Source organism: Xenopus tropicalis, chromosome 6 (genome assembly GCF_000004195.4).
Source record: "Xenopus tropicalis strain Nigerian chromosome 6, UCB_Xtro_10.0, whole genome shotgun sequence".
Classification (NCBI taxonomy): Eukaryota; Metazoa; Chordata; class Amphibia; order Anura; family Pipidae; genus Xenopus; species Xenopus tropicalis.
In genome coordinates this window covers 32,619,146-32,634,296 of record NC_030682.2, presented here as the reverse complement: position 1 = coordinate 32,634,296, position 15,151 = coordinate 32,619,146, and the positions used below count along the sequence as shown (strand labels likewise).

The 15,151-nt window shown below is 42.0% G+C and overlaps 1 protein-coding gene across 1 annotated transcript in view; it reads right to left on the bottom strand.

Annotated features, from left to right (window-relative positions):
- Positions 1-14,548, bottom strand: part of MGC147631 (acyl-CoA dehydrogenase (3J649)) — a 61,260-nt gene extending 46,712 nt beyond the window's left edge. The window contains 2 exon segments of the mRNA NM_001079242.1: positions 12,351-12,547; positions 14,530-14,548. Of these exon segments, the coding sequence (NP_001072710.1) occupies positions 12,351-12,512 (162 nt within the window). The 5' untranslated portion in view covers positions 12,513-12,547; positions 14,530-14,548.
- Between the last annotated feature and the right edge of the window lie 603 nt (positions 14,549-15,151).

The following is a 15,151-nucleotide window of genomic DNA, read 5'->3' as shown; positions in this document are numbered from 1 at the left end:
TAGTAATATTGGGCTTGAGGATGGACCCAATAATTATTAGGACGCAACAATGGTGTTAACACTACTCCAGGCTATTTTCAAGCCCAGTGTCACTGCTACAGCAGCCAAGGCTGAAAAAGTGTTGGCGGATGATACATGACATAAATTAATGGAAGCTTTGTAAAAATGTTATAATAAATATATATGCTTGACTACATAACTGGTTCAGAGCAATGTAGCATTTATTTCACTATTAGTGAGTCACTTCTCTTACTCTTGTAAACAGACGTAAATAATGCTTTGGGGGCTGACTGCACGTTATGTTGCTGCTTAAAGCCTGTTGGTTGCTTTCAGAAAACTTAGCACCCATTTGCATTGCTCTGCCACCTGTTATACTAGTATGCAATACACTGTTCTATGGCTAGTTACACTGGTTTGCAATACACTGTTCTATGGCCAGTCACACTGGTATGAAATAGGGGCTCCAGTCAGGCCGCAGTGCAGGGAGGAGGGCAGTGAGAGGGCGCGGAGGAACAGGAAGTGGGGTAGTGGGGGGAGAGGAGTTACAGGCGCAGCGTGAAAAGAAGTGGCGTCATTTTGGAAGAGTGGAGCAGCGTCCCTCCCACCTGCCCTAAAGGAGAGGTTAAAATAGTGTCATGTGGGGACTCACTTGGGTCCAAAAATGTTTGTTGTCATAGCGGGCGGTGGAATGCATGCCCTGGGGCCTATGGCCATGGATTGTTACGGCTGATGCAGGCTCTTGTCGGGCATGGGTCCCGCAAGAGGGTTGACAAGTTGGTTACCTGGTTCCCACTTGCCCATCTGCCCCCCTACGGGGTTGGGTGGCCGGCATGCCAGGTAGCCCAGGAAGGAGTATAGCAGTGGTGGTTTGGGCAAGCATTCCTTGGATATGTTCTTTCACAAAAGTTAAAACAAACATTGATGATGTTAATATAAATAACAGAAGACAAAGGTTTGCCATATTTTCAGGAACTGATATATGTTGGTGACATTGGCAGAAAAAAAGCACAATTGAGGTAGACATCTTAAAAAAGGGGAGAAAGTCCTAGATCCAAGAAGCCTTCCTATGCCTAGAGGTGGCTATGGGAGATTGCCTAGCAAAACTTCTTCATCCTGAGGATGTTTCTTTTTTTTTTTTTTTCAAAATTTTCATGCGACAGAAGGAACATCATTTTCAGAGAAGCATCAGAAGATGCAATATTCTGAAACAATTTGCAATTGTCTTCATTTTTTATTTGTGTTTTTTAATTATTTCACTTTTTGTTTAGCAACTCTTCAGTTTGGAATTTCAGCAGCTATCTTGTTGCTAGAATGTAAATTACCATAGCAACCAGGTAATGGTTTGAATGAGAGACTGGTATATGGATTACAGACCTGAACAGAAAAATAAGTAATAAAACATAACTATAACAATAACATTGTAGCCTCATATAGCAATTATGTTTTGGCTTCTGGGGTCAGTGCCCCCCCCCCCCCCCATTTAAAAGTTGGAAAGTGTCAGAAGAAGGCGGCAAATAAATAAAAAACTATAAAAATAAATAATGAAGACCAGATGAAAAGTTGCTTAGAACTGGCCATTCTATAACATACTAAAAATTACCTTACCACCCTTTAATTTTTTGCCACCTGGACATAACAGCAGATGGTGTTTTTGTTCCAGAAAAAAAATGAATACAAATTACAACAGTGCTCACAAAAGAACTCTGAGCAATTCTGCACTAAGTTACACAGAGTATCTGGGCCACTCGCACAGCAAACACTAGAAATGACGCCAGGTGGACTTTAGCATAATTGCATCCAATTTACAACAATGTGCACACAGTGTGTTTTTGGCAAATCAGGTGCAATGCCCCCTTGTGAATGAAATATACTGGAATCCAGGGAAAACACTGCATTGTGAGAAAAAAGTCAATTGTTAAAAAATGCCCTTTGCTCACTGCAGTAGCAGACGTAAATGACCCGTATGGTTTTCAACATTCTAGATAGAACCCTTATTTGGAAAACCCTATCCCTTTTTATGGCACATAGGCTAAAAACTCTAGGGATCAAGGGAAAATAAAACAAATGACTGGCTCATCCTCCTGTCCCTACTTTTAAGGGCTCTTCTAAATTAATTTAAAGCCATGCAATTCAGATGTGTCTAAGCTGCCATGACCAGCAGCCTATTCTGAAATGTAAGATCCTTTCCATAGCCTAATCCTGCACACTCCACTTACTTTCTATGCATACCCATAACAGCATATTTGATAATACGGAGGTATGCAAAGAGTCATTTTAACCTATTTAATTTGATTTGTGTTTATTCATTAATGTGTTAGGGTGTTTTAAATGACAAAATACATTTATTTAAAACAAATATCATCCTACCTATTGAATGCCTTAAAGATATTTGTATTTGAAAGAACAGAATATGAAAACCAATAGGGCTGCCAGGAGAAAAATGTATTAGAGGATGAGAAAGCCTTGCTGTGTAAAATATGTATAATTAATAGCAAATAAAGTAGTAACCTAATTTTTGGATTTAACACCTCCCGGAATTTAAAAAAGAAGCAGCTTGCCTGAATGGGACTGCAACATAATGGTGTCAGTTCTAGGAAAACATAAAATCCGGGGATGTGACATCAGGGTTCTACTATATATATATATATATATATATATATATATATATATATTATAGTAGTAAGAAAGCACTATATCTACGTCCCCTAAGCACACGGGGATATACTTATTCTTTGACCCAAAGTAAAGCTCCTTTTTTCATATTTATCATTCTTATTAGGTTCCTGTGATAGACACAAGACCAAATGTGATACTGCAGTCAGGAGGGTGCATTCTATCCTTGTGCATTCCCTTGCTGTGCCAGAAACCTAGCAAACATTGACATTTATTACAGATACATGCATCTTATGTTTCAGATTTTCATTAAGCCTTGCAAGGGACCCAAAAATCTAAAAACAAAAAATGTAAATTGTTTTCTAGGCACAACAAAGCTTGCTGTTCCCACTGGTCCCAAAGGGCCAGGATCTGCCCTGCAGAGAGGAGGCCAAAGAGGATGTAGGTGTTTTTTTGTCGTTAATGAAACCAATAGGATTCTTTCACCTTCAATATGAAATAACTATCTTATCTTAGTTGCGTAATTTGGGGCTTTCTATAAAAGAGATACCTGTAAAGGAAAGTGTCAGAAAAACTTTCCCAGTACCAAAACCCAGAACCAATAGATACATCTCCTGTACCATCAAGCCACCACACAGTACTGTTCATATGGAACATCTGGCATATCCCAGGCCACAAGACCAATACAAAACAGCTCCATCCATTTGAGCCCTGGGAAAATGCCTATTTAGTAAAAAAAGGTCAGATCATTACTACAGCTCTAACAAATTCAATAACAGTGTCAATGATACATTACATTTTATAAACAATTTGCAGCACAATGCACACTGTTTTAGCTAATGAACTTTAACAGTGCAAATTGTGTTGGTTTGCTGCAGTGCATGGTTATTCCCGCATGTAACTTACACGTAATGGCTCCATTGTACCTTATTCCGTTACAGGGTGGTCAAGGGCCAAAATCTTACAAAATTAGTAACCAGGAGAGGTGTAACTGAGGAAAAAATAGTATATTCTCATTGTTGTCTTTTCCACTACATGCATTCTAGGCAGGAAATTCCTCACACAAAATGCCTGTGTGCTTGTAACCTGAGTCACATCCTATTATCTGTATTACAAACTACATGGGGCATTATGGTGTCCTCCTTTCTACTTGAAAAATGCTTCATCTTACAGGGGGTGAAAAGCCTCTTTAAAAATGAAATATGTATGTATAACTGGGGCATTTCACCGGGTCCCCTAACAGGATTCCTGCCTTAAAAAAGGACCCATGATGTCCAAAACATGTTGTCTGGACTCACAATAAAGCAGTTACCCTGTACGTGTCCCTGTTTTGCCCTGGCTAATAATTACAGGACTCCTGCCTTCCCCTATTGATGGCTGCCTTGTCTTTGTACATAGTCAGTCATGGTTTTCTTTGTAGTAACTACAACTATTAAGCAACTGCTTAAACATATGTATGGACCCACAGGGTTAAATGGCCCCTATGGCTTTAAGTCCCTACAGGTTCAGTTCCCTGGCCATGCACGCACTGATATTATTGTACAAAACTAGTATTTGGTGCATGTATGGCAGATTGACAAGGTGACCGATATCGCAAAGGCTGCAGATATCGGTTGTCTTGTCGATCAGGCGGTTTTAAAGGTTTTGATTGGGCATGGTTGAAGGCGTCGGAGAAAAATCTCCGTTTAAGGCTGAATCTGCAGATGAAGGTAGAATCCCTATTGTTTCTACCTCCATATCTGATGATTCAGCTCTGAACGTCAATGGGGGAAACAAATGATCTTTCCTGCGACCAATGGTATTGCAGAGGTGAAGTGAGATTCCTTCCAAATCTGTCCGCAGAGGACTGCATCTACCACTGCCTCAGAGAAGCCTGTGGATGTTCAATAAACACTTTAGTTTGCCCTCTGTTTTTATTTTTCTGTATAGCAGCAAGAGAGGTGTAGTTTCAAAACACCCTCACCTATTCTACTTAATGAAGGCCCATTCTGGGTGAAGGAGTACAGTGTAACCCATGTTCTACAGGTACTAGCCCGGGAAGGCAGCTATTGAGCTGAAAAAGAGGTTACATATAGTTTCTTCTCCTGTCAGACATAACAAAATAAAAGATGCAAATGATAACTATATAACCTCAATTTAAAAGGAAAAGTGAAGTACCAAATTGTATAAAAAACACTTTGGGGGTAACATAATTACAGGTACAAATTCTGTTCCATGTCTAGTCTCCCAAAGCAACCAATGAGATGTTTGCTCTCAAACAGAAGGCCAGTAAATGTTGGGGATTAAAAGAAATGGAGAAAACTTTGAGCCTGTTTGTACCCTGCTTCTCTGAATAGGAAACCTAGTTAGAAACCCCTGCCAAGCATTTTCCTACATGAAAGACTTTTTTGTTTCCTTGGGGGGAAGGGTTAAGTTTAGGACTTATACAATACATACTATGCATCTTATTTAATTATTACTGACTCTTTTAGCAGAAAATTTCACTCTAATAAAGGTATACCAACCCATAAGGTAAGAATCACTTTTATAAAAACAAGTAAATTAAATTAACATAAAATTAATTTAACATAAAATAAGAATAACTCAGCTTTCTTAAACAGAGCACAATATAAAATATCTTGGGTTCAGTTAGTCTGTTTGATTTATGGAGACTTGATGTTCCACTCAGTACACCTTAGTAGCAGTTATATTCACAAATATGGCAACTTTTAATTTTCATGGCTATCCTAGACAAGATTGAACTTTGCCAGGATATGGAAGGACTTGGATCTCAGGTTAAAATAAGAAACAGTCTAAAGCCCAAAACCATCCTTTCTCATTAAATTCCAACAGCTGCTGTATCATTTCCCCCAAACTCCACATGAGGAGTGGATGACTTAAATGGGATAAAGAGATGCTATAAAAATATTAAGTAAATACGTATTATGTGCTGCCCTGAGCACTTTTTAGTTTCAATAAAGATTCTCAGCTCTCCCAACTGCAAACTAACTGCAAATCTATAATTCTGCATTAAATAACAAAATAATTTTAAACCAGAAGATTTATACTTTTACTATAAATAGTAAGCAACCATTACATAAAAATGATTGTGTTTTATACTCAATGACTGTGTAATAACGCACATAATGATACAATTATAGGTGGCTGTTACTATAACCTTCCTTACTTTAAAGCATTTTAATGGTATTAATTATGGAATAATGGAATGTAGCACTTGCAATGGAACTTGTGATTATCTAGCTGGCCAGCAAGTTACTGTGTGGGCAATGCCATATGGTATTTTTCAAATAAATAAGTAGTGAGCATATGTATTAAAATTATTTTTTTGTTTACTTGGATCACACCAACAGGAGTTCTAATTTAGACATTAATATTCTTTGCTTTATAGTGTGCCAACATATTACACATTTACAGGGGAAGTTTGGTCATATTCCTACCAGTCCCCACACATTGACGTTTACAATGTAATATCCCTATTCAACTAAAACAATGTCATAAAATACCACATAACTTGCAATAATTAATATTTTTGGCACTGTGGGAGGAATTCAGGACAAGTATGTGGACAGAATAAAAACTACATGCACCCTTGTATTGATAAGGACCCCAAAGGTTCAACCCTATGCTGATTACTGAGCCATAAAGGCCCTATAAAAGCACCAGATATACTGATGATAAACACCCTAACAAGAAATGCTGCACTCTGAGGTCTTTTTTCATAAGTCACTGATCACAAGACGCCAAGGGCTCACACTGCTGCCAGGCAATTATGCAGCTGCATTTGCAATGACCCTTGGGAAACCTGCAGAGCCAGAACTGTGATACAAATGGGTCATATAGTTCTATAGGCTTGTTTTAAGACAGCATGATCTCAGTTGTACATGCTCGTGCCTACAGAGTATTTTTCCTTCTAAATTCATAATCCTTTGGGTTTCACAATGAACAGATGTTACTCACACTGAAAGGGAAATGACTGTAAAATATCGTAGGGACGGACAGCATCAGGCCAGTCATTTTTCCTTCAGAAGAACTGTATCTTTAAACAACAATTTCTTTGAACACTGAAGTGGCTATTGTTCGGCCCCACTGCCAGTAACCATGAGGATTCCGTAGGAGTAAATGACAGAACATCAGCACAATTCAAGTAAAGCACAGCTGGCCACCTGACGGCATGGGGCAGCAGCACAACTATCTAACAGCGGGGAGGGATACATGAGAAAAATCAAACCCTTTTGCTCAATCTTATCATGCGGTCATGTAACAAATAAAATAGTGATGATATGTTTTATATCAAAGCAATTTGTACTGATAATCAAATACACAAGCCCAAACCAACAGGAGGCTCTATAAATGAACAGCTAACAGATGTGCTATCTAAGCTCTTTGTTAAACTGCAACTATGAGCACTGCGTGATAACCTTGCGTTGGCATTACTAACTAAAGGAGATATTTCACATCTGTAAGGCTGCACAAAAAGCAACAAGTGATAGTGGCTTGACTGATGTAAAATCAGCTTCACTTACAAGATGTGCAAGCACATATTTATAAAGCATATTAATATTGTATTTTTGCATAGATTTGGTTTCTCAGAGAAGCAGTCCCAGATTAATGACTAAATACACTGTCCAGCCCTAAATGCTGTGTTTCATAAAATGTACCAGCTAGGGTTGCCACCTTTTCTGGAAAAAAAATACTGGCCTTCTTATATTTTTAGCTATTTTCCCTTTTAATAACATTAGCTTTAAGCATCATATTTACCAGCAAGGTGCCTACTACTATACCACGCCTTCAAAGTTGCCCACAGGAGCTCCCTATCTTCTGTTTATGTGAGTCCATTAGCCTTTTATATGTTATATAGTACTGTTAATTGTAACTGCATGTTCATTTTTCCAGCTAAAGGGTTGCAGTGGCCCGAGGCTTGTAGAGAGGCCCAAAACATAAACATAATTCCTTGTTGAGCTTCAGTTCTCCTTTAATTAATACTTAACTCTAAGGGTCCTTGCCTAAGATACAGTTATTATTAAAATGCCCCTTGGCTAGAGCAAAGCAATCGCAGAGCTCGACCAGTCACCAGCAGAAAAGAGGACTTTGCTGTGTTACCCCGACTTAAAGTGATACAGGTATGGGATCTTTTATCCATAAACCTGTTATCCAGAAACCTCTATGTTACTGGAAGGCCATCTCTCATAGATTCCTTGTTAATCAAAGAATTAAAAAATTTTTTTCTCTGTAATAAAACAACAGAACCTTGTACTTGTTCCCAACTAAGATATAATTAATCCTTATTGGAGGCCCAACAATTCTATTGGGTTAAATCACTTTTTAGTAGATGTAAGGTATGCAGTTCCATATTACAAAAAGACCCCATGCCCCAAGCATTCTGGATAACGGGTCCCATACCGGTTACTGAATTACCCCCTAAATAAATGTTCCCACAACTGTAAAGGATTTCTACCATAACTCACTACAATGGTGCCAAGCTCCCACCTAATCCAGCACCCTCAACCAGCCCCATCAAACACACACACAATGAAGATTGAAACTATATTTTTCGATCTTGACCTAGCAAAGTCAGCTGACAATACCCAAACTGTCTGACAATATCCCACTGCATATGGCCAGCTTTATGTCCTATATTCCTTGTCCAATCAGTGTATCCAGTTATATACAGTGGCTCCTATTACGGGGGCTTCATGACTTTACTTTGCCTTCACCCTTGAATGACAAAATTGAATTGCACTGCAGTCACTCACATTAAAAAACTATGGCATATATGTACCACAGCCCTTGATTTACATGAATCTGCCTATGCTTGCCCAAACTCAGTACAGCTGATAGATCACTGGTGGAACTTGAATGTGCAATAAAACAACACACATTATATTGATCATAATGTACTCAATCAAAAATCTGGAAACAATTGCAGTCTTGTAGGAGTAAAAAATTTAACAGCACTGAACTGGTTCTTCCCAAAATAATTCCCACCGAAAAGTAGAAAAAATAAAGGGCACTAAATTATTACAGTACCATAAAGGAAATAAAATAGAAATGTGTTTACAGAAACATCAATTATATGAATATACTCAATTTGAAAGAGCCCAGTGAACCACTAAAATAGTGCTTCCTAAACTGTGGAGCTCAATTTGGGACTGTCCTACCTAAATCTAGACCATTACGATAGGGCTGATTATTCTGATTGCTGAAGACCAGAAACTGTTAATTGACTGCCCTGAGTTACTAGACGTGGATCTAAATCGTCAAACATTTCTACATACCCCATATTAGTCAAACTAGGGCATCTGCCTTTTTAGTCAACTATGCTGTGGGTTTCCTTAATAATTTTCTACGTATAACTTGCCTAAAAAAAAAGCTGAAACATCTCTGACATATGAAGAGTGCAAGTGACACTAACAAATGCCCATGCACAGTTTATATATGAAATTAAAAAAGCATCTATTAAAAATCAGTATAAATATGCCTATAACCAATTACTTTAAATGTTCACTATGTATGTAGCATATATTATCTATTCTGAATCAATATATTGCATTTCTTAAAAGGGAAAGCAAACATTTACAGCAGTGTTGCTTAATCATGTGTAACTCCCAGCATGATATACAGGTATTACATTATGAAAGATAACCCCCTGCAGAAAGATAACTACTGGCACCCTTGTTCATTTGTCCCCTACAAACCACATGATAAGCAATTCCCAAGACAACCCTGCTCCGGTGTCACACCGTTGTCCAGGGGGCTTGGTGGGTACATGTTTGGCAAGTCACTTCTGGTTCCCTGATACTGCTAGACACAAGCATGTGCAGTGGAAGCTGTTCTTGTCCTGGGTTCCAGTGCATGTGGTTAGTGATCAGCAAGAGGGATTTAGAGACTGTAACTGACTTGGATTCCAAACCTGTTGCTGCCTTTGGAAGCACTGTTGGTGTGGTTCGGGGTTAAAGCACAATAGCTGCTGTAGTCCAGAATCCTGGGAGCTGTAGTTTATAAAATCCCCAGGTGATAATCCTCCCTGCTCTGTGTGCCCCTGTACCCTGATCCCTGTTTTAGGATCGTCACATAAGGTCTTAAAGGAGAAGGAAAGTCAAAATCTATTAAGCACACTATTAAATAGTACTATTATTGCTGTGTAAAAATGCTATATTTCTGGCTTGCCTAATGAAAGATTTACAGAGATACACATACTAGAACCTACATACTTGTTTCAGTGAACGGAGCCGCCATCTTGTCCAGCACGTCTGTATGGGCTATTGCTGAAAAGCACAAGCCAGCCCCCCCTCCGATCCCCGCACCCCTCCCTTCATATGTTTGCCTGACACTTGCATTTGCCTTCTGCCACAACAACCCCCCCCCCCCCTGCACTTGCCGGGTCTGTGCATGTCACAAAGTTTAGCAGTTTAGCAGAGTTTTGCAAAGTTTTTTATTGCCACCCCCCTACCCCACAGCATGTCACAGAGTGTCCTCCACAGAGCACCCCCCCCCCCCCCCCGTCACAGCTCGCCGGGTACTCGCCTCTGCCATACAACGCTGCACTGTCAGAAAGAGATATACTCACCCACCCACCTTCCCCGCCGCTCCCCGCTCCTGCCACAAACCCCCCCCGCTCCCTGCTCCTGCCACAAACCCCCCCCCGCTCCCTGCTCCTGCCACAAACCCTCCGCTGCTCCCCACACCTGCCCCCCCGCTCCCCCCACCTGCATGTCACAGAGTTCTCCGTCACTGCATCGCCATGGCAACCAGACGCTCCTGCGGTGTGCTCATGCGCCTCCAACAGTAACAAGTCGCCAAGTCTGGGAAGGAGTGATGCATTATGGGAATCTTCTCTACCCTGCTCAGCGTTTTTGTTTTTTTTTCCTGTTTGGCTTCTGATCTTCTGAACAGGTGAAGTATGGGGAGACTTAAGGGCACTATTGAGACAACTGAAGGTATGCTTGCAGCTTGAGATTAACTCTTTATTAGCCTTTCCTTCTCCTTTAAGCATGTTTCTTCTAGTACCAAACACTATTCATGTGCGGGTCAGTTAAAACTTAAAATGCACCTGACCCTAATTTTAACCTGCACCCATCCCTCATATGCAAAATGTTACCAATGTAGGACCTACACCCAAACTGTACCCACATATTGCCACTCTGGACCCTACCTCTGCATGCACTTCTGGTTTCTAGAGAGGGAATCTTCAGTATTAGAGGAGGAGTGTATTTCCCCAGTCTGAGCCACACCAAACCCACAATGGTTGCCCAAAATTCAACCCGAACTTACCCGACCTGTGGGTCCAGTGGGTTTCAGGGCAACTTACACATCACTACCAAAACACCTAAACATCACTATATCCATAAACTACCCCTCAGATCAGCAAGCCAAGAATGCACAAAATCAGTAAGATGTTTACACAGCACAGGTAAAGATGACTGTCACTGAATGGTTCTGGTGCTCTGTCATTAGGTGACAGGCACCTCATTTGGAAAGCTGAAGGGCACTAACCCAAGAGATAGCATAAAGATTTACAAACGCTTAATTCTGAGCCAGTAACCAAACATAACGCAGGATAATCAGGACTTCCACTTCAAAGGATACATTTCCATATGCAGCATGGTGTTTTTAAATACTGGAACTAGTTTAGCATCACAAGGAAAAGTTGCATTATTAGTTCTGTGGGTGTAGTTGTGGGCAATAATTCTCCCACAAATCAATGCATGTGAGTTAGGTAGCATATGTGCAGAAGTGTTGTGTTGGGTGGGGGGACTTGGCTAATGAGTTTCCTTTACAGAGAAAATCAGGATATGTGACTGCCCTGATAAAGCAAGAGAGATTATGCCTGCCGATCAGTCACAAAGCTTTCAAAGCTGCAGCTGTGAGATGTGCTGAAACACTTACTACGGATGTGGATGTTTATGCAGCTACAGGAGGGCAAAGTGCAACTGGTATTACAGGGAGGTCGTCACATACCACGTAACCACAGAAAGCAGCACCCTAAGGAGAACACAAAATGCCACACACCACATGAAACCAAACTTTCAAATCTCTGACTTGTTCAATCTAAATAAAAATCTATAGCCAAGCAGTAAATGCAGCCCATGTCCTAGCTGAACTTGAACTATTACTCCCTCCATTCTACAGAGTTGCTCCTTAACTAACATAGTAAGTTAGGTTGAAAAAAGACATACATCCATCACGTTCAACCATAATGCCTATATATAACCTGCCTAACTACATAACAAACCAGCATGCTAAACAGTGCACGTGCAAACTTCAATTTTGCACAGAAACCGGTGCAGTTTTCAGCTCCAATTAAAAAGTACCTTTCTTATTAGCTGTTCAGCATGCTCCTTTCATACATTCCAAATTTAAAAGAAAGGTGGCCATTTTAATATCAGAAGAGCTTGAGTCTCTCATTTGGTGATGTAGTAGAACATCTGCTGGGGGGCCACAACCTGGGCACCCATAATGTACAGACAGTCAGGTTTACTGACCACCTGGGAGCCTTTAACCTCATGTCTGCTAACACAGGAGAGCAGGGATATGGGGGATTCAGCATACAATATGATAATGCAGTTCTAATTTCCATATATATTTACTGTATGTGTAACTGCAGTTTGTGACAGTGATGCAGAACCCATTCCACCCCACGCAGTGTTTGTTTGTTATGTAGACACGGTGTGATAGTAAGTGCTGTGTGTTTGATATATGTACATATATGGTCTGACTGACAATGAGACGTCTGTCACCTTTCTCAAGGTCTCCCTTATGGCAATGTGATCCGGGGTGTAGAGGGAATTCTGTGCCTGGAGGGTGGACTGGTTGGCAGCTGTTTGGTAGATGGGGCCAGTGGGCAACCTTGAAAAGAAGCCTGGCCAGCGTCTCAGTAGGGAGGCCCATTTCAACGTCATGGCTACACTGCTCTGTCCCCTGGCTGTGCAAAATCCTGGAGAATGACAAGGACAATTTGTCAGATGAATGGCACATGCAGGCTCCCCCCTCACTCCAACTGTTAAAGAACTACATCTCCCTGTATGCCAATGCAGGCTCCCCTTCACTCCAACTGTTACAGAACTACATCTCCCTGTATGCCAATGCAGGCTCCCCTTCACTCCAGCTGTCACAGAACTACATCTCCCTGTATGCCAATGCAGGCTCCCCCCTCACTCCAGCTGTTACAAACCTACATCTCCCTGTATGCCAATGCAGGCTCCCCCTCACTCCAGATGTTACAGAACTACATCTCCCTGTATGCCAATGCAGGCTCCCCCCTCGCTCCAGCTGTTACAGAACTACATCTCCCTGTATGCCAATGCAGGCTCCCCCCTCACTCCAGCTGTTACAGAACTACATCTCCCTGTATGCCAATGCAGGCTCCCCTTCACTCCAGCTGTCACAGAACTACATCTCCCTGTATGCCAATGCAGGCTCCCCCCTCACTCCAGCTGTTACAGAACTACATCTCCCTGTATGCCAATGCAGGCTCCCCTTCACTCCAGCTGTTACAGAACTACATCTCCCTGTATGCCAATGCAGGCTCCCCCCTCACTCCAGCTGTTACAGAACTACATCTCCCTGTATGCCAATGCAGGCTCCCCTTCACTCCGGCTGTTACAGAACTACATCTCCCTGTATGCCAATGCAGGCTCCCCCCTCACTCCAGCTGTCACAGAACTACATCTCCCTGTATGCCAATGCAGGCTCCCCCCTCACTCCAGCTGTTACAGAACTACATCTCCCTGTATGCCAATGCAGGCTCCCCCCTCACTCCAGCTGTCACAGAACTACATCTCCCTGTATGCCAATGCAGGCTCCCCCCTCACTCCAGCTGTTACAGAACTACATCTCCCTGTATGCCAATGCAGGCTCCCCCCTCACTCCAGCTGTTACAGAACTACATCTCCCTGTATGCCAATGCCGGCTTCCCTTCACTCCGGCTGTCACAGAACTACATCTCCCTGTATGCCAATGCAGGCTCCCCTTCACTCTGGCTGTTACAGAACTACATCTCCCTGTATGCCAATGCAGGCTCCCCTTCACTCCAGCTGTCACAGAACTACATCTCCCTGTATGCCAATGCAGGCTCCCCTTCACTCCAGCTGTTACAGAACTACATCTCCCTGTATGCCAATGCAGGCTCCCCCCTCACTCCAGCTGTTACAGAACTACATCTCCCTGTATGCCAATGCAGGCTCCCCTTCACTCTGGCTGTTACAGAACTACATCTCCCTGTATGCCAATGCAGGCTCCCCTTCACTCCAGCTGTCACAGAACTACATCTCCCTGTATGCCAATGCAGGCTCCCCTTCACTCCAGCTGTTACAGAACTACATCTCCCTGTATGCCAATGCAGGCTCCCCTTCACTCCAGCTGTTACAGAACTACATCTCCCTGTATGCCAATGCAGGCTCCCCTTCACTCCAGCTGTTACAGAACTACATCTCCCTGTATGCCAATGCAGGCTCCCCTTCACTCCAGCTGTTACAGAACTACATCTCCCTGTATGCCAATGCAGGCTCCCCTTCACTCCAGCTGTTACAGAACTACATCTCCCTGTATGCCAATGCAGGCTCCCCTTCACTCCAGCTGTTACAGAACTACATCTCCCTGTAAGCCAATGCACTGTAGCAGGTGCAATGGCCATACAGAACTTTAACCTGCTAAAGCTTCCTGCAGAGGATGCTGGAAGTTGTAGTTCCATGAACAGTTGAAAACAGCAGGTTGGACAAGCACACTGTAAACACAAACTGTATCTCACAATAACTCACTGTAAAATGTATGAGCTTGGTTATTGCCCTCCCTTCCCATGACCTTCCCTATTAGCAGCACTAACCCTTATGTGGTAAGTCTATAACCAGTGACCAAAATGAACAGTGCAGCTGCTTCCATACTTATTATACTTATTACTGAGGAAAGTGAAATACTCACTGTCAAACCCTGGAACTTTGTTTGTTTTGAACACTGAAACACTTCACACTCTCAGGAAAGCGAAACCCCCTTCCTCCCTTGCCGACCGGTCACATGATCATAGAGTCACGCCTCTGGGCGGGGTTGGCTTTGAGCCATCGCTTGGTTTAGTCACAAGTAGTGTTTCATGTGGCAGCTACATTTCTGTAGCTTGACTTTCTCTTCCTTTGTGCTATTTTCCCCTGTATTATATTTTATTATGTTAAAGCTGCTATTGGTATGAAACTAACAGAGAACAAAGCTTTAAAAGACACTAAACTACTGATGCTGGGAGAGCAGGATTTTGTTTCTGTCAGGGAAGGAAGACTTTGAAGCCCCTGAGCTACCAATGCTGTACATTGGGGTGGGGGGATAAGGGAGCAGTTGTGTGAGTTGGCCTGATCATAATCATAAAAATGAAGTCACTGAACTAAAGCTGGCCTTACAAATTAAAGGGCACAATAGAGCCTGCACCCCAGATAGAAATAGTTTTTTTTTTTTTTTAAAAAAAACTGCCCCTGCCAGTGGTGGGAGGGAGCCCCTGGTGCAAGCAGACATTTTGGGGCATACACATGCACATAATGAGTACCACAACTTGCTCATT